A 19,010-nucleotide genomic window follows, 5' to 3' on the forward strand; every position below is an offset into this window, starting at 1 on the left:
CATTGTCATGTTGAAACAGGAAAGGGCCTTCCCCAAACTGTTGCCACAAAGTTGGAAGCACAGAATCTTCTAGAATGTCATTATATGATGTAACGTTAAGATTTTCCGTCACTGGAACTAAGGGGCCTAACCCAAACCATAAGAAACAGCCCCAGACCATTATTCCTTCTCCACCAAACATTACAGTTGGCACTATGCATTGGGGTAGGTAGTGTTCTCCTGGCATCCGACAAAATCAAATTCGTCCGTCGGACTGCCAGATGGTGATTCATCACTCCAGAGAACGCGTTTCCACTGTTTCAGAGTCCAATATAAGTGAGCTTTACACCACTCCAGCCGACGCTTGACATTGTGCATGATGATCGTAGGCTTGTGTGGGGCTGCTCGGCCATGGAAACCCATTTCATGAAGCTCCCGACTAACAGTTCTTGTGCTGACGTTTCTTCCAGAGGCAGTTTGGAAGTCGGTAGTGAGTGTTGCAACCGAGGACAGACGATTTTTACGTGTGTCCACATACACTATATACACTAAAGTAAGTCTATAGTATACAAACATTAAGAACACCTGCTCTTTCCATGACATAGATTGACCAGGTGAAAGCTATGATCCCCTATTGATGTAACTTGTTAAATCCACTTCAAATCAGTGTAGATGAAGGGGAGGAGACAGGCTAAAGAATGATTTTTAAGCCTCGAGACAATTTAGACATGGATTGTGTATGTGTGCTATTCAGAGGGGGAATTGGCAAGAAAAAAAATGTAAAGTGCCTTTGAACAGGGTATGGTAGTAGGTGCCAGGCGCACCGGTTTGTGTCAAGAACTGCAATGCTGCTGGGTTTTTCATGCTCAACAGTTTCCTGTGTTTATCAAGAATGGTCCACCACCCAAAGGACATCGAGCAAACTTGACACAACTGTGGGAAGCATTGGCGTCAACATGGGCCAGCATCCCTGTGGAATGCTTGGCACCCTGTAGAGTCCATGCCCTGACAAACTGAGGCTGGGGGGAGGTACACCTCAATAATAGGAAGGTGTTCCTACCATTCAAAAGTTTGGGGTCACTTAGAAATGTCCTTGATTTCCATGAAAACATATATGAAATTAGTTGCAAAATGAATAGGAAATATAAGGTTATGGATAATGATTTTTAATTGAAATAATTGTGTCCATCAAGCCAATCCAACTTGTGGGAGGTGCTTCAGGAAGCATGGGGTCAAATCTCTTCAGATTACCTCAACAAATTGACAACTAGAATGCCAAAGGTCTGCAAGGCTGTAACTTTGCTTCGTCAAAGAATCCTCCATTTGCAGAAATTACAGCCTTGCAGACCTTTGGCATTCTAGTTGTCAATTTGTTGAGGTAATCTGAAGAGATTTGACCCCATGCTTCCTGAAGCACCTCCCACAAGTTGGATTGGCTTGATGGGCATTTCTTACGTACCATACGGTCAAGCAGCTCCCACAACAGCTCAATAGGGTTGAGATCTGGTGACTGTGCTGGCCACTCCATTAGACAGAGTACCAGCTGACTGCTTCTTCCCTGAATAGTTCTTGCATAGTTTGGAGCTGTGCTTTGGGTCATTGTCCTGTTGTAGGAGGAAATTGGCTCCAATTAAGCTTCGTCCACAGGGTATGGCATGGTGTTGCAAAATGGAGTGATAGCCTTCCTTCTTCAAGATCCCTTTTACCATGTACAAATCTCCCACTTTGCCACCACCAAAGCACACCCAGACTATCACATTGCCTCCACGATGCTTGACAGATGGCGTCAAGCACTCCTCCAGCATCTTTTCATTTTTTTCTGCATGTCACGAATGTTCTTCTTTGTGATCCGAACACCTCAAACTTAGATTAGTCTGTACATAACACTTTTTCCAATCTTCCTCTGTCCAGTGTCTGTGTTCTTTTGCCCATCTTAATCTTTTCTTTTTATTGGCCAGTCTGAGACATGGCTTTTTCTTTGCAACTTTGCCTAGAAGGCCAGCATCCCGGAGTCGCCTCTTCACTGTTGACGTTGAGACTGGTGTTTTGCGGGTACTATTTAAAGAAGCTGCCAGTTGAGGACTTGTGAGGCGTCTGTTTCTCAAACTAGACACTAATGTACTTGTCCTAGTGCTCAGTTGTGCACCGGGGCCTCCCACTCCTCTTTCTATTCTGGTTAGAGACAGTTTGTGCTGTTCTGTGAAGGGAGTAGTACACGGCGTTGTACGAGATCTTCAGTTTCTTGGCTATTTCTCACATGGAATAGCCTTCATTTCTCAGAACAAGAATAGACTGACAAGTTTCAGAAGAAAGGTCTTTGTTTCTGGCCATTTTGAGCCTGTAATCGAACCCACAAATGCTGATGCTCCAGATACTCAACTAGTCTAAAGAAGGACAGTTTTTTTGCTTCTTTAATCAAAACAACAGTTTTCAGCTGTGCTAACATAATTGCAAAAGGGTTTTCTAATGATCAATTAGCCTTTTAAAATGATAAACTTGGATTAGCTAGCACAACGTGCCATTGGAACACAGGAGTGATGGTTGCTGATAATGGGCATCTGTACGCCTATGTAGATATTCCATAAAAAAATCTGCCGTTTCTACCTACAATAGACATTTACCACATTGACAATGTCTACACTGTATTTCTGATCAATTTGCTTTTTGTTTTAAAAATAAGGACATTTGTAAGTGACCCCAAACTTTTGAACGGTAGTGTATATGTATAGTATGTATGTATAGTATATGTATATACATAGTTTGAAACTAAACTAAACTATATATATATATATATATATATATACACACACACACACACACACACACACACACACACACACATATATATATATATATATATACACACACACACACACACATATATATATATACACACACACACACACACATACATACATACATATACATACATACACACACTCTCCTCCATTTTATTTGTACCTTCAGGGTCCAGTAGTCTCTCTATGGCCAGCTGGTCTTTGGCTACAGCAAAGGCATGGTCCAGTCTCTCCACTGGACTGAGGCTCAGAACCCTGTCCCAGCTCAACACATTGGGCCTGGAGAAACAACACAGCAGCAGCATCAAGTCTACATTCAATCAACATCAAATCAAGGCCTCCGAGCTCCTAACAACATTCCCCAAGTAGTTTCTTGCAAAGAACCAGTTATTTTCATAGAATACTCTGTGTGATAGATCCAGTGTTTCATACATAAGAGTACTTAATGTCTATATACTATTCAACTATTGCTGTACATATACTATTCTATCAACGTATTCTTCAGATATACTATATATTCTATCCATAATGTCTATACATCCCATCACATCTATATATACTGTATCTATACAGTGCTTTCGGAAACTATTCAGACCCCTTGATTATTTCCAAATTTGACTATGTTACAGTCTTATCTAAAATGGATTAAATCGCTTTTTCAAACTACACAATACCCCATAATGGCAAAGCAAAAACATTGTTAGAAAACGCACACTCTGCATTGATGGAAAAGGACCCGTAAGTAAGTAATTTCACTGTTAGACTACACCTGTTGATTCCGAAGCATGTGAGAAATAAAATGTGATTGATTGATACACACACACAGGGTCAAATCCACACAATCTGTGACATGACAGGTGTAAACATGGCGAGGCGAGCTGTGTTCACACACGCCACGCAAGCAGTTACCCCGCCATGGCTGCTGTGACCTTTCCCCAGTGACACAGCCTCGGGCTGACACACACGCGCACACACAGAGAGAGAGAGAGAGACCCTCAGAGCAAACACAGCCAGGAGGCCAGATAGGGCCCCATACACTGCTATTTAGAGCCTCTTTCTCAACTCCAGTGAGGTGGAATTGGACTTATTTAAATGCTGAGATAAGCATGGTCTGGTCGCTGTGTTGAATAAGCTGCTTGCTGCTGGATTGAGGTGAAAGCAGTAGCATTTAGGGGCAAGGTTTAGAATTTCACTTGTACATATTTTACCACCTTCTACACTGAAAATGTCCACAAAACAAACATTTTCAACATTGCCACTGTCCAGGTCTTGGTATACAGAACGAGACATCTAGACCGGGGCTCTCCAACCCTGTTCCTGGAGAGCTACCGTCCTGTAGGTTTTCACTCCAACCCTGTTCCTGGAGAGCTACCGTCCTGTAGGTTTTCACTCCAACCCTGTTCCTGGAGAGCTACCGTCCTGTAGGTTTTCACTCCAACCCTGTTCCTGGAGTGCTACCATCCTGTAGGTTTTCACTCCAACCCTGTTCCTGGAGAGCTACCGTCCTGTAGGTTTTCACTCCAACCCTGTTCCTGGAGAGCTACCGTCCTGTAGGTTTTCACTCCAACCCTGTTCCTGGAGAGCTACCGTCCTGTAGGTTTTCACTCCAACCCTGTTCCTGGAGAGTTACCGTCCTGTAGGTTTTCACTCCAACCCTGTTCCTGGAGAGCTACCGTCCTGTAGGTTTTCACTCCAACTCTGGGGCTTTATTACAGACAGAAATACTCCTCAGTTTCATCAACTGTCCGGGTGGCTGGTCTCAGATGATCCCGCAGGTGAAGAAGCCGGATGTGTAGGTCCTGGCCTGGCATTGTTAAACGTGGTATGCGGTTGTGAGGCCGTTTGGACGTCCTGCTAAATTCTCTAAAATTACGTTGGAGGCGGCTTATGGTAAGGAAATTAACATTCAATTATCTGGCAACAGCTCTGGTGAACATTCCTGCAGTCAGCATGTCAATTGCACGCTCCCTCAAAACTTGAGACATCTGTGGCATTGTGCTGTGTGACAAAACTGCACATTTTAGAGTGGACTTGTATTGTCCCCAGCACAAGGTGCACCTGAGTAATGATCATGCTGTTTAATCAGATTCTTGATATGCCACAACTGTCAGGTGGATGGATTATCTTGGCAAAAGGAGAAATGCTCACTAACGGGGATGAAAACAAATCTGTGCAGAACATTTAAGAGAAATAAGCTTTTTGTGGGTATGGAACATTTCTGGGATCTTTTATATCAGCTCATTAAATCATGGGACCAACTCTTTACATGTTGCGTTTATATTTTTGTTCAGTATAATAATTATCTGATTTGTAAGCTGAATCAGTTTAGTTACAACTGAGGTTGGAGTGAAAACCTACAGACGGGTAACTCTCCAGGAACAGGGTTGGAGTGAAAACCAACAGACGGGTAACTCTCCAGGAACATGGTTGGAGTGAAAACCTACAGACGGGTAACTCTCCAGGAACAGGGTTGGAGTGAAAACCTACAGACGGGTAACTCTCCAGGAACAGGGTTGGAGTGAAAACCTACAGAAGGGTAACTCTCCAGGAACACGGTTGGAGTGAAAACCTACAGAAGGGTAACTTCTCCAGGAACAGGGTTGGAGTGAAAACCTACAGAAGGGTAACTTCTCCGGGAACACGGTTGGAGTGAAAACCTACAGAAGGGTAACTTCTCCGGGAACAGGGTTGGAGTGAAAACCTACAGACGGGTAACTCTCCAGGAACAGGGTTGGAGTGAAAACCTACAGACGGGTAACTCTCCAGGAACAGGGTTGGAGTGAAAACCTACAGAAGGGTAACTCTCCAGGAACACGGTTGGAGTGAAAACCTACAGACGGGTAACTCTCCAGGAACATGGTTGGAGTGAAAACCTACAGAAGGGTAACTTCTCCGGGAACAGGGTTGGAGTGAAAACCTACAGAAGGGTAACTTCTCCGGGAACAGGGTTGGAGTGAAAACCTACAGACGGGTAACTCTCCAGGAACACGGTTGGAAAGCCCTGATCTAAACAGTATACTGTTGGATAGATATACAACCATTAGGGTGACACTGTTGCTACCGGAACATCCCCTGGCCCCCGTGCCCCCTGACCCCTGACCTGAAGCGGTGCAGGATGGCGTTAAAGGCCAGTCCGTCGGCCCAGCTGGTGGTGAAGTTGAGCACGTTGACGTGGTCCTGGTAGGAGCGGGTACACTGCCTCACCCAGCTCAGCAGGATCTTCTCACTGTTGGTCTGCTGCAGGTTGGACATGATGTCCTTCATGATATCCTTCACCTGAGAGGGACCATACATATAGACAGGGGAGAGAGACAGACAGGGGAGAGAGACAGATACACAGGGTCAGGGGAGAGAGAGAGACAGGCAGGGACAGGAACAGGGGAGAGAGAGACAGATAGAGACACAGGGACAAGGGGAGAGAGACAGACAGGGGAGAGGGAGACAGACAGGGGAGAGAGAGACAGACAGGGGAGAGAGAGACAGACGGGAGAGAGAGACAGACAGGGGAGAGAGAGACAGACAGGGGAGAGAGAGACAGACAGGGAAGAGAGAGACAGACAGGGAAGAGAGAGACAGACAGGGAAGAGAGAGACAGATAGAGACACAGGGACAGGGGAGAGAAAGACAGACAGGGGAGAGACACAGGGACAGGCAAAAGAGGAGGGTTTGTAAGTAGAACACCAATTATACCAGTCCTGTCACGTGTCTGAGACCCTAACCAGGTCTACTATTTAAAAGACGCAGAAAATGGACGCATCAGTGGACAGTACACTCAAAGCAAACTCATCTCTGTGTGTGTGGTGTGTGTGTGTGTGTACCTGCCAGTGGAGGATAATACTCCAGATGAGACCCAGAGTCAGCTTGTGGTTTCCATCAACAATGTCTGTTCCTCCTATGTTTACCAGATCCACCTGAGTTAGAGAGAGAGGGAAAGAGAGGGTGGGAGAGACATAGAGAGACAACCATCAAAAGGAATAGAAAATTAGACATACCAATTAAGATCTGGCTAAAAATACTTGAATTGCTAGGAATCCAAGATGGCGTAGCAGTCAGACGTCTTTGTCTTGTCTCGTCCCATGTATATATCTTTTTATATATTTTTCTTCGCATTCTTTTTAATATTTTCCCTAAACCTCAACTTCAAAATATTGTGACGACCCTGGGTTTATAAGCACGGAAATCGACTCTGCCGTTTGAGCATGCTTTTGCGGCACAGTCGATAGCGCGCCGGACCTCGGGCTTGAAGGTCGAGGGTTCGAGACCTGCTCCCTGCCTGTTTCATTACAATACTCTCCTGCAACCCTCCTCACCCAATGTGGTGTGGATCAGTTTTTTTTCTAAAGTATTTCTACTTGCATCGGAACTGGAATCCCTCAACTGAAGCTAACTAGCTACCAGTCAGCTAACGACTGCTAGCAGTAATCAGCTAACCTTTAGCTCAGAAAGCTCCCGCCAGTTCGTACAACGCGTTTCAAACCAGAACATACCGGACCTATTTTTCTCTCCATATCCCAGGATTCCTACCGCAAACTCTGAACCTTTTCCTCTGGACCATCGCAACTAGCTAACCGCAACCCAGGTTGACTACTCCTGGCTAATGTTTCCATCCCGGAGCAAGCACCAATTAGCCTGGAGCTAGCCCATGCTAGGCCAATCTCCCGGCGAGGGCTCCTGGGCTACTCCTGAAGCCCACTCCTCAGCTACAATATCCGGACCCCTTCTACTGCCAGTACGGGGCAAGGGGCACGACTGGAATACCGACATAATCTGCCCGAGGATCCCAACAGGCCCCTCTGGCGCGACGTTCCCTGAAGGCCCATTCTGCTTACCGCGGCCTGATAGCTATCTAGAGTATATTGGGACTGTTAGCTGATCCATCGGCCAGTTTCTTGGACCACTATACCCATTTTGCCAATTGGACTTGGACCCCTCTGCTTCTTGGAACCCTACTTATTCCACGACTGGTCTATCGACGTCACCGCACCAGGAGGAAAAAACAGACTTTCCCCCATCGTGACGTCCCTCTAAGGCCCTTCTCCTAACTTGCTAGCCCCGGCCTGCTAACTGCTAGCTTGTTAGACCCGGCCTGCTATCTGTCTGAATCGCCGTGTCCCCGGCCAGCGCAACCACTCACTGGACCCATACGATTCACTTGGCTGCGCATGCCTCTCCCTAATATCAATATGCCTTGTCCATTACTGTCCTGGTTAGTGATGACTGTCTTATTTCACTGTAGAGCCTCTAGCCCTGCTCAATATGCCTTAACCAACCATGTTGTTCCACCTCCCACATATGCGATGACATCACCTGGTTTAAACGTCTCTAGAGACTATAACTCTCTCATCATTACTCAATGCCTAAGTTTACCTCCAATGTACTCTCTTCATACCATACCTTTGTCTGTACATTATGTCTTGAATCTACGCTATTGTGCCCAGAAACCTGCTCCTTTTACTCTCTGTTCCGAATGTGCTAGACGGCCAGTTCTTATAGCCTTTAGCCGTATCCTTACCCTACTTCTCCTCTGTTCCTCTGGTGATGTAGAGGTTAATCCAGGACCTGCTGTGCCTAGCTCCACTCCTACTCTCCAGGTGCTCTCATTTGTTGACTAACCCTAACCCTAACCGTAAAAGCCTTGGTTTCATGCATGTTATCATTAGAAGCCTTCTCCCTAAGTTTACTTTATTCACTGCTTTAGCACATTCTGCCAACCCAGATGTCTTAGCCGTGTCTGAATACTAGCTTAGGAAAACCACCAAAAACCCTGAAATTTCCATCCCTAACTATAAAATTTTCCGCCAAGATAGTACTGCCAAAGGGGGCGGTGTTGCAATCTACTGCAGAGATAGCCTGCAGAGTTCTGTCTTACTATCCAGGTCTGTACCAAAACAATTCGAGCTTCTACATCTAAAAATTCACCTTTCCTGAAACAAGTCACTCACCGTTGCCGCTTGCTATAGACCACCCTCTGCCCCCAGCTGTGCCCTGGACACCATATGTGAATTGATTGCCCCCCATCTATCTTCTGAGCTCGTGCTGCTAGGTGACCTAAACTGGGACTTGCTTAACACCCCGGTCGTCCTACAATCTAAGCTTGATGCCCTCAATCTCACACAAATGATCAATCAACCTACCAGGTACAACCCCAAATCCGTAAACACGGGCACACTCATAGATATCATCCTAACTAACTTGCCCTCCAAATACACCTCTGCTGATTTCAACCAAGATCTCAGCGATCACTGCCTCATTGCCTGCATCCGTAATGGGTCTGCGGTCAAACAACCACCCCTCATCACTGTCAAACGCTCCCTAAAGCACTTCAGCGAACAGGCCTTTCTAATCGACCTGGCCGGGGTATCCTGGAATGACATTGACCTCATCCCGTCAGTAGAGGATGCCTGGTTATTCTTTAAAGGGGCCTTACTCACCATCTTAAATAAGCATGCTCCATTCAAAAAATGTAGAACCAGGAATAGATATAGCCCTTGGTTCACTCCAGACCTGTCTGCCCTTGACCAGCACAAAAACATCCTGTGGCATTCTGCATTAGCATCGAATAGCCCCCGTGATATGCAACTTTTCAGGGAAGTTAGGAACCAATATACACAGGCAGTTAGGAAAGCTATGGCTAGCTTTTTAAAACAGAAATTTGCATCCTGTAGTACAAACTCCAAAAAGTTCTGGGACACATTAAAGTCCATGGAGAATAAGAGCACCTCCTCCCAGCTGCCCACTGCACTGAGGCTAGGAAACACTGTCACCACCGATAAATCCACAATAATTGAGAATTTCATTAAGCATTTTTCTATGGCTGGCCATGCTTTCCACCTGGCTACCCCTACCCCGGTCAACAGCCCTGCGCTCCCCACAGCAACTCGCCCAAACCTCCCCCAATTCTCCTTCACCCAAATCCAGATAGCTGATGTTCTGAAAGAGCTGCAAAATCTGGACCCATACAAATCAGCCGGGCTAGACAATCTGGACCCTCTCTTTCTACAATTATCTGCCGAAATTGTTGCAACCCCTATTACTAGCCTGTTCAACCTCTCTTTTGTATCGTCTGAGATTCCCATAGATTGTAAAGCTGCCGCGGTCATCCCCCTCTTCGAAGGGGGAGAAACTCTAGACCCAAACTACTACAGACCTATATCTATCCTACCCTGCCTTTCTAAAGTCTTTGAAAGCCAAGTTAACAAACAGATTACCGACCACTTTGAATCTCACCGTAGTTTCTCCGCGATGCAATCTGGTTTCAGAGCTGGTCATGGGTGCACCTCAGCCACGCTCAAGGTCCTAAACGATATCATTACTGTGCAGCAGTATTCATTGACCTGGCTAAGGCTTTCGACTCTGTCAATCACAACATTCTTAATGGCAGACTCAACAGCCTTGGTTTCTCAAATAATTGTATCACTTGGTTCACCAACTACTTCTCCGATAAAGTTCAGTATGTCAAATCGGAGGGCCTGTTGTCCGGACCTCTGGCAGTCTCTATGGGGGTGCCACAGGGTTCAATTCTCGGGCCGACTCTCTTCTCTGTATACATCAATGATGTCGCTCTCTCTGCTGGTGATTCTCTGATCCACATCTACGTAGACGACACCATTCTGTATACCTCTGGCCCTTCTTTGGACACTGTGTTAACTAACCTCCAGACGAGCTTCAATGCCATACAACTCTCCTTCGGTGGCCTCCAACTGCTCTTAAATGCAAGTAAAACTAAATGCATGCTCTTCAACCTTTCGCTGCCCGCACCTGCCCGCCCATCCAGCATCACTATTCTGGACGGTTCTGACTTAGAATATGTGGACAACTACAAATACCTAGGTCTCTGGTTAGACTGTAAACTCTCCTTCCAGACTCACATTAAACATCTCCAATCCAAAATTAAATTTAGAATCGGCTTCCTATTTCGCAACAAAGCATCTTTCCCTCATGCTGCCAAACATACCCTCGTAAAACTGACCATCCTACCGATCCTCGACTTTGGCGATGTCATTTACAAAATAGCCTCCAACACTCTACTCAACAAATTGGATGCAGTCTATCACAGTGCCATCCGTTTTGTCACCAAAGCCCCATATACTACCCACCACTGCGACCTGTATGCTCTTGTTGGTTGGCCCTGGCACAATACTCGTCGCCAAACACACTGGCTCCAGGTCATCTACAAGTCTCTGCTAGGTAAAGCCCCGCCTTATCTCAGCTCACTGGTCACCATAGCAGCACCCACCCGTAGCACACGCTCCAGCAGGTATATCTCACTGGTCACTTCCAGAGCCAATTCTTCCTTTGGCCGCCTCTCCTTCCAGTTCTCTGCTGCCAATGACTGGAACAAACTGCAAAAATCTCTGAAGCTGGAGACTCTTACCTCCCTCACTAGCTTTAAGCACCAGCTGTCAGAGCAGCTCACAGATCTCTGCACCTGTACATAGCTCATCTGTAAATAGCCCATCCAATCTACCTCATCCCCATACTGTATTTACTTATTTATCTTGCTCCTTTGCATCCCAGTATCTCTACTTGCACATTCATCTTCTGCACACCCTACCATTCCAGTTTAATTGCTATATTGCAATTACTTCGCCACTATGGCCTATTTATTGCCTTACCTCTCTTATCCTACCTCATTTGCACATGCTGTATATAGATTTTTCTACTGTATTATTGATTGTATGTTTGTTTATTCCATGTGTAACTCTGTGTTGTTGTATGTGTCGAACTGCTTTGCTTTATCTTGGCCAGGTCGCAGTTGCAAATGAGAACTTGTTCTCAACTTGCCTACCTGGTTAAATAAAAGGTGAAATAAAAAATTCTTTAAAAATGTGTTATAGCACCCATTGCCCTTTATGGTTGTGAGGTCTGGGGTCTGAATTAATAAAATGGAACAAACACCAAATTGAGACTCCGTGTACAATTTAAAACACCAAATACTGCATGCAGAGCAGAACTAGGCTGATACCCGCTAATTATCAAAATCCAGAAAAGAGCCGTTAAATTCTACAAAACACCTAAAAGGAATCGATTCCCAAACCTTCCATAACAAAGCCATCACCTACAGAGAGATTAACCAAGAAAAGAGTCCCCTAAGCAAGCTGGTCCCGGGGCTCTGTTCACAAACACAAACAGACCCCACAGAGCCCCAGGATAGCAACACAATTACACTCAACCAAATCATGAGAAAACAAAAAGATAATTACTTAACACATTGGAAATAATTCACACAAAAAACTGAGCAAACTAGAATGCTATTCGGGCCTAAACAGAGTACAAAGTGGCAGAATCCTTGACCTCTGTGACTGACCCAAACTTAAGGAAAGCTTTGACTATGTACAGACTCAGTGAGCATAGCCTTGCTATTGAGAAAGGCCGCCGTAGGCAGAACTGGCGCTCAAGAGAAGACAGGCTATGTCCACACTGCCCACAAAATGAGGTGGAAACTGAGCTGCACTTCCTAACCTCCTGCTAAATGTTTGACCATATTAGAGACACATATTTCCCTCAGATTACACAGATGCACAAAGAGTTTGAAAACAAACCCAATTTTGATAAACTCCCATATCTACTGGGTGAAATACCAAAGTGTGCCATCACAGCAGCAAGAGTTGTGACCTGTTGCCACAAGAAAAGGGAAACCAGTGAAGAACAAACACTATTGTAAATACAACCAATATTAATGTTTATTTATTTCCACTTTTGTACTTTAACCATTTGCACATCGTTTCAACACCGTATATAGACATAATGACATTTGAAATGTCTTTATTCTTTTGGAACTTCTGTGTGTGTAATGTTTACTGTTCATTTTTATTGTTTATTTCACTTTTGTTTATTATCTACTTCACTTGCTTTGGCAATGTTAACATATGTTCCCCATGCCAATAAAGCCCTTCAATTGAAATTGATACAGACAGACACAGAGACAGAGAGACAGAGACAGAGAGAGGTCAAGATATTAAAAAGTCAAGTAATCATGCTTTTTATTACCTTCCCTTATAGAAAGTTGAACATGCCGTAATACTCAAGATTAACAACTTGTACCCTTAAGCTGCTTAACGGGCTTTCCTATGATCCAATAACTGATCTCAGTCTCCCACAGCTACCTGTCCTCACCTGTACAGCTGTAGAAACCCAGAAACCACACATGTAAAAACTGCTAAAGTGGATTGAAAGTGTCTAAGGACATCCCCAACACCCTGTGACACCAGCCTAATCATGTGACAAGCTCACATTCATGGAGTGATGGAGTGATTACAAACACACAGGGGGTAGAATGGAACATTCTGGAACACTGTTCCTGGGGGTCAGGGGGCAACGACTGACCTCTCAGCCAATAACATGACCCTTAAACTCTTAACCCCACCCTCCATTAACCCAATCATGCCTGCCATTATCACACACACATATCACAATACAGATAGAGATACACAGTACAGATAGAGATACACAGTACAGATACACAGTACAAATAGAGATACACAGTACAGATATAGATACACAGTACAGATAGAGATACACAGTACAGATACACAGTACAAATAGAGATACACAGTACAAATAGAGATACACAGTACAAATAGAGATACACACGCACACACAACAGTTAAGTACCGTAACTAAAATAAACCAGAAAACTACACCTTCTATCATTCTCCGGGCTGGGTGGCTAGTTGTTTATGAGAGGGTGTTGACCCCAGAGCTACTAATCCTGGCCATGTAAACCTCTCTAAACAGTCACACCTTCTTTGAAGGATTCCTCCAGAGGGCCTGGGGAGCGTTGCGAGTCAGTGATGCCCAGCCATCACTCACACAGCCTGTCATTACGCAAAGATTGTGGGTGGGGGGGGGTCTTGGGGGCTACTGCAAAGTCATCAGCATGCTTCAGTTCGGCTGGTGGCTAGCTGAAGTTGGCTAGGCAAACCGAACTAGTGTGCTTGCATACTCCCTTAAAAGATATTTGCTTGAAAAACAAGACAAAAGCGGCAATAGTACTGTTTGTCCATTTTGAGACACCATAGCCAGTATACGCTTCCTCAAAGTAGTCAGAATGAATCTAAAATAACTCAAGAAATCTGTCATTCATTTTGACTTTTCTGCCGAGGAGAGTAAGTCAAGAACTGCAACGCTGCCTCCCGAGTGGAGCAGAGGTCTAAGACACTGCATCACAGCGCTAGAGGTGTCACTACAGACCCGGGTTCCATCCCAGGCTGTGTCGCAGCCGGCCGTGAACGGGAGACCCATGAGGCGGCGCACAATTGGCTCAGCGTCTTCTGGGTTAGGGGAGGGATTGGCCGGCCGGGATGTCCCTGTGGCGGGTCAGGCGCATGCACGCTGACTTCGGTCGCCAGGTGTACGGTGTTTCCAACGACACATTGGTGCGGCTGGCTTCCGGGTTAAGCAGGCATTGTGTCAAGAAGCAGTGCAGGCTTGGCGGGGCCGTGTTTTGGAGGACAAATGGCTCTCGACCTTCACCTCTCCCGAGTCCATACGGGAGTTGCAGCGATGGGACAACATTTTTACATTTACATTTTAGTCATTTAGCAGACGCTCTAATCCAGAGCGATTTACAGTAGTGAATGCATACATTTCATTTCATGCATTTTTTTTTTTGTACTGCAACTACCAATTGAATATCACGAAACGGGAGAAAAATACAAAAAAACTACAATGCTGCTGGGTTTTTCACGCTCTACGGTTTCCTGTGTGTATCAAGAATGGTCTACCACCTAAAGGACATCCAGCCAACTTGACACAACTGTGCATATATCAGGCTGATTTGATTTGATTTTGATTTGATTTGGATCTCTTTTAGTCCCCATTTGGACTAATCTTCCAAGAGTCCTTAAATATTAAAATACAATTTATATACGAACACATTTTCACATATAACACACTATTACAAACATACATAATATACTAACGTAATAAACCAATAAATAATCAATCTAAAAAATATGAATTCTTCATCTACTGTAATCCCACAACATTTCTGTGTATTATATTTAAATTGTTTTAAAATAATGTTTAAATTTATATATTGAAAGGTTTGTGGTTTGCTCAGTTAATTTATTCAATTTCTTTATTGCTCTAAATCGAAATGTTCTTTTGCCTATTTCTCTTTTCTGTCTGGATAACGCATAGATGGTGGACAATCTATTCCTAGTATTTACGGAATGTCTGTCTCTTACCAACTGATTACCGTTGTGAATTGTACTTGGCCGTTTTAAATGATGTATATTATGAAATAAAATAAGCATGTTTTTTTCAATTATCTTGTCGATTGATGACCAACCAAGAACATTGCGTATGACTGCAACAGGAAAACCATATCTCCACCGTAAAACAATCCTTGCTGCTTTGTTCTGTGCAATCTGCAGCCTCCTAACTTCACTTGATGATACATTTCCCCAGACCACAGAACAGTAGTTCACTTGACTCTCAATTAAAGCTTGTGTTATTTGCTTAAGAATTTTTCCTGGTAAATATTTAGCTATCCTTCTGATTGATTATACATGCTGTTTTAATAATTTTTTTACATAGATTAGTTATGAGATGACCATGATAAGCAGTTGTCTAGCTGCACTCCTAATAGTTTGGTTTCTGCCACTTCTTCAATTTGTACTCCTCCCATACTTAATTGTATCCCATGCTGTTTTGGCCTTTTCCTAGTGGAACAGACCAACATAACTTTGGTTTTCTTGGTGTTTAAAACAAGTTTATTCTGACAAACCCACTCCCTAATATTCTCCAAATCTCCTTGTAAAGCTTGCTGTACCTGTTGAACCGATTGTCCTGCTGCATAAATTGTAGTATCATCTGCAAATATAGTAGCTTGAGTTTCAGCTAGGGCATCGTTGGTATATATTAAATAAAGAAGTGGCCCAAGGCAGCTGCCCTGCGGTATTCCACAGTTTAAAGCATGAGGGGAAGAAAATGAACCATTGATATAGGTGGACTGTTTCCCGTCAGTTAGATATGACTGTACCCAATTCAATGCTACCTCCTTAAAACCATAATGCATTAATTTTGTCAAAATTATCTCATGATCCACCAAATCAAATGCTGCACTGAAATCTAAAAATAGTACCCCCACAAACTTGCCATTATCCATAGCATTGAGCCACTGGTCAGTCATGTCAACCAATGCAGTGGTAGTGGAATGATTTTTGCGATAAGCATGCTGATTGGCTGTAATCAGATCATTATTTTCCATGTACTCCCATATTTGTCTACTCACAATATGTCTACTCACAATAGGCTGACAAACAGAGACACACAATACAGAAGAAGTCACTAACAAACTCACACGATGGCCTGCTGTTTTTCTGCCCGTGTGGAGGAGGATAGCAACTAACATGCCACCCCTACCCTAGTGAGCTCCTCATGCAAAGACCCCGTCTTATCTCCCACAGACAAGGTCACAACATGAACACTGGCCATTGTATGGAGACACAAGGGAAAGGGGAAAGGGGGGGAGGGAGAGAGAGCAAGAGAGAAGAGGAGGGAGCATGCAAGAGGGAGACAGCACACTAGACACCGAAGGAAAAGGGAAGAGATGAGTAAAATAGGGGGATAAAGAAGAATAAAGAGAGATACTGTGTAAAGCCCTAACGGTCGGTACTCACGTTGTTTTGATGCAGGACCTGAAGAACCTTGTTGACGTTGTTGAGGGCGTGAACTCTGGTGGACCCTCGCTCTTTGGTCTGAGAACAACAACACAGAAGAATAGGGCATGTTAGGCAGAACCTACATTAATGCAAGGATCCTGCCTGACCTCAGCACACAAAGACTTTCATAGCAAAGAGTATCGTAGATGATCTGGAGTATCATAGTGTATATAGAGGAGTTGAGACTCATACAGGGTCAGCAGGTCATGTAGGTGATATGACATTATTTCTGAGGTAGTGCTAGTTGTTCCTCTTGTCTAATGTGAAGGTTTCCTATGAGGGTAAAATGACGCAAGATTTCAGTTCCTTTACACACATCGCACGCACGCACGCACGCACACGCACACACAGTTCTTTGCACAATACTGCACTAATGATGGGCAGTGACCTGCAATTAATGAGGCAGCTAAATCTATCCAGACAGAGAGACTTTCAGACTTGCAGTGCTAGCCGTTGCCAAGGGCCAGTCTGCGTGCTTATTCCCACTTATCACTCAACATACCATTCCACACTATAAATCAATCAGCCATGACGCCTTCAGCACCCTCTAGTTTTTATTTTATTCTAAGGGACATATGGAAAGAATGGGGACTGGGTTGAACCGGTGCCAATTTAAAAACCCTTCCTAGCCTTACATACCACAACAGGGCATTAGCACCCAATTATGGCATTAGTATCATGGTATCAGATAGAGGGCTGGCGAGGTGCTGGGTACTGGGCTGCAGGTGCTAGAAAACACATCCACTGGTAGGGTGAATGAGGGGTGAATTGGGGGAGTGGGGTGAGAAAGGTCAGATATGAATATGCATACGACACACACGACACATACACACAAACTGTACACACACACACACACACACACACACACACACACACACGGACAAGCAGGCAAGCATGGACGCACACAGGCAGGCATGAGCGCAAGCACACACACACACGCGAACACACTCGCGCACACACACGCGCACACACACACGCGCACACACCAGGACATTTCCTGTGAGTCCCTCCAGTAGTTCCAGCAGTTTCTTGCCATCCTGCAGGTCACAGAACATGTCCTTGATGGGCACCTTTCCCGTCTGAAACACAGAAAATACACTCATCATGTGTGTGCAAGGACACTACTCGTGTGTGCAAGGACACTACTCGTGTGTGCAAGGACACTACTCGTGTGTGCAAGGACACTACTCGTGTGTGTAAGGACACTACTCGTGTGTGTAAGGACATTACTCGTGTGTGTAAGGACACTACTCGTGTGTGTAAGGACACTACTCGTGTGTGTAAGGACACTACTCGTGTGTGTAAGGACACTACTCGACACTACTCGTGTGTGTAAGGACACTACTCGTGTGTGTAAGGACACTACTCATGTGTGTGTAAGGACACTACTCATGTGTGTGTAGTGTGTTGTTTTGTCTACATACAAACCTGCATTCAGAGTACATAATGCTGTGCAATGTTTTGCATGCAAAATGTTATGGAAAATCAACTCTACATTTTCAGGTTAGAAATATTTGCAATGATTCAAAGATTCTGAACATCCTATAGTTTATGCACTGGGGATGGTAGACAAGGTTTGTGTTGACAACTGGGTGGAAGGGAACGTACATCACGTACAGTATATAATAGCATATGAAGTTGGGCAAATGGTTGGGAAATGGAAACCAGAGGATGGGATCAAACATGAGAGATTTCTGGGCAATTTGTGAGGTAACAGAGAACAGAGCTCATTCTAACAACCACTCTCCATACCTCAGATATGACCTGACAACAGAACAACTCAACAAGAAACACACAGAGCTAACACAGAGGAGAGGAGAGAAACACACAGAGCTAACACAGAGGAGAGGAGAGAAACACACAGAGCTAACAGAGGAGAGGAGAGAAACACACAGAGCTAACACAGAGGGGAGGAGAGAAACACACAGAGCTAACACAGAGGGGAGGAGAGAAACACACAGAGCTAACACAGAGGAGAGAAACACACAGAGCTAACACAGAGGAGAGGAGAGAAACACACAGAGCTAACAGAGGAGAGGAGAGAAACACACAGAGCTAACAGAGAGGAGGAGAGAAACACACAGAGCTAACACAGAGGAGAGGAGAGAAACACACAGAGCTAACACAGAGGAGAGGAGAGAAACACACAGAGCTAACAGAGGAGAGGAGAGAAACACACAGAGCTAACAGAGGAGAGAAACACACAGAGCTAACAGAGGAGAGGAGAGAAACACACAGAGCTAACACAGAGGAGAGGAGAGAAACACACAGAGCTAACAGAGAGGAGAGGAGAGAAACACACAGAGCTAACAGAGAGGAGAGGAGAGAAACACACAGAGCTAACACAGAGGAGAGGAGAGAAACACACAGAGCTAACAGAGAGGAGAGGAGAGAAACACACAGAGCTAACAGAGAGAAGAGGAGAGAAACACACAGAGCTAACAGAGAGGAGAGGAGAGAAACACACAGAGCTAACAGAGAGGAGAGGAGAGAAACACACAGAGCTAACAGAGAGGAGAGAAACACACAGAGCTAACACAGAGGAGAGGAGAGAAACACACAG

The 19,010-nt window shown here is 44.7% G+C and overlaps 1 protein-coding gene across 6 annotated transcripts in view; it reads right to left on the reverse strand.

Annotated features, from left to right (window-relative positions):
* utrn (utrophin) overlaps positions 1-19,010 on the reverse strand; it is a 312,100-nt gene that overhangs the window by 243,516 nt on the left and 49,574 nt on the right. For all 6 annotated transcript variants that reach the window (XM_029742136.1, XM_029742308.1, XM_029742221.1 and 3 more), the window contains 5 exons: positions 17,434-17,526; positions 16,406-16,483; positions 6,596-6,688; positions 5,878-6,053; positions 2,941-3,056 (listed from right to left, as the gene is read on the reverse strand). In XM_029742136.1, coding sequence (XP_029597996.1) covers positions 2,941-3,056; positions 5,878-6,053; positions 6,596-6,688; positions 16,406-16,483; positions 17,434-17,526 — 556 coding nt within the window. The remainder of the gene's footprint in view (positions 1-2,940; positions 3,057-5,877; positions 6,054-6,595; positions 6,689-16,405; positions 16,484-17,433; positions 17,527-19,010) is intronic.

Source organism: Salmo trutta, chromosome 1, assembly GCF_901001165.1.
Source record: "Salmo trutta chromosome 1, fSalTru1.1, whole genome shotgun sequence".
Lineage (NCBI taxonomy): Eukaryota > Metazoa > Chordata > Actinopteri > Salmoniformes > Salmonidae > Salmo > Salmo trutta.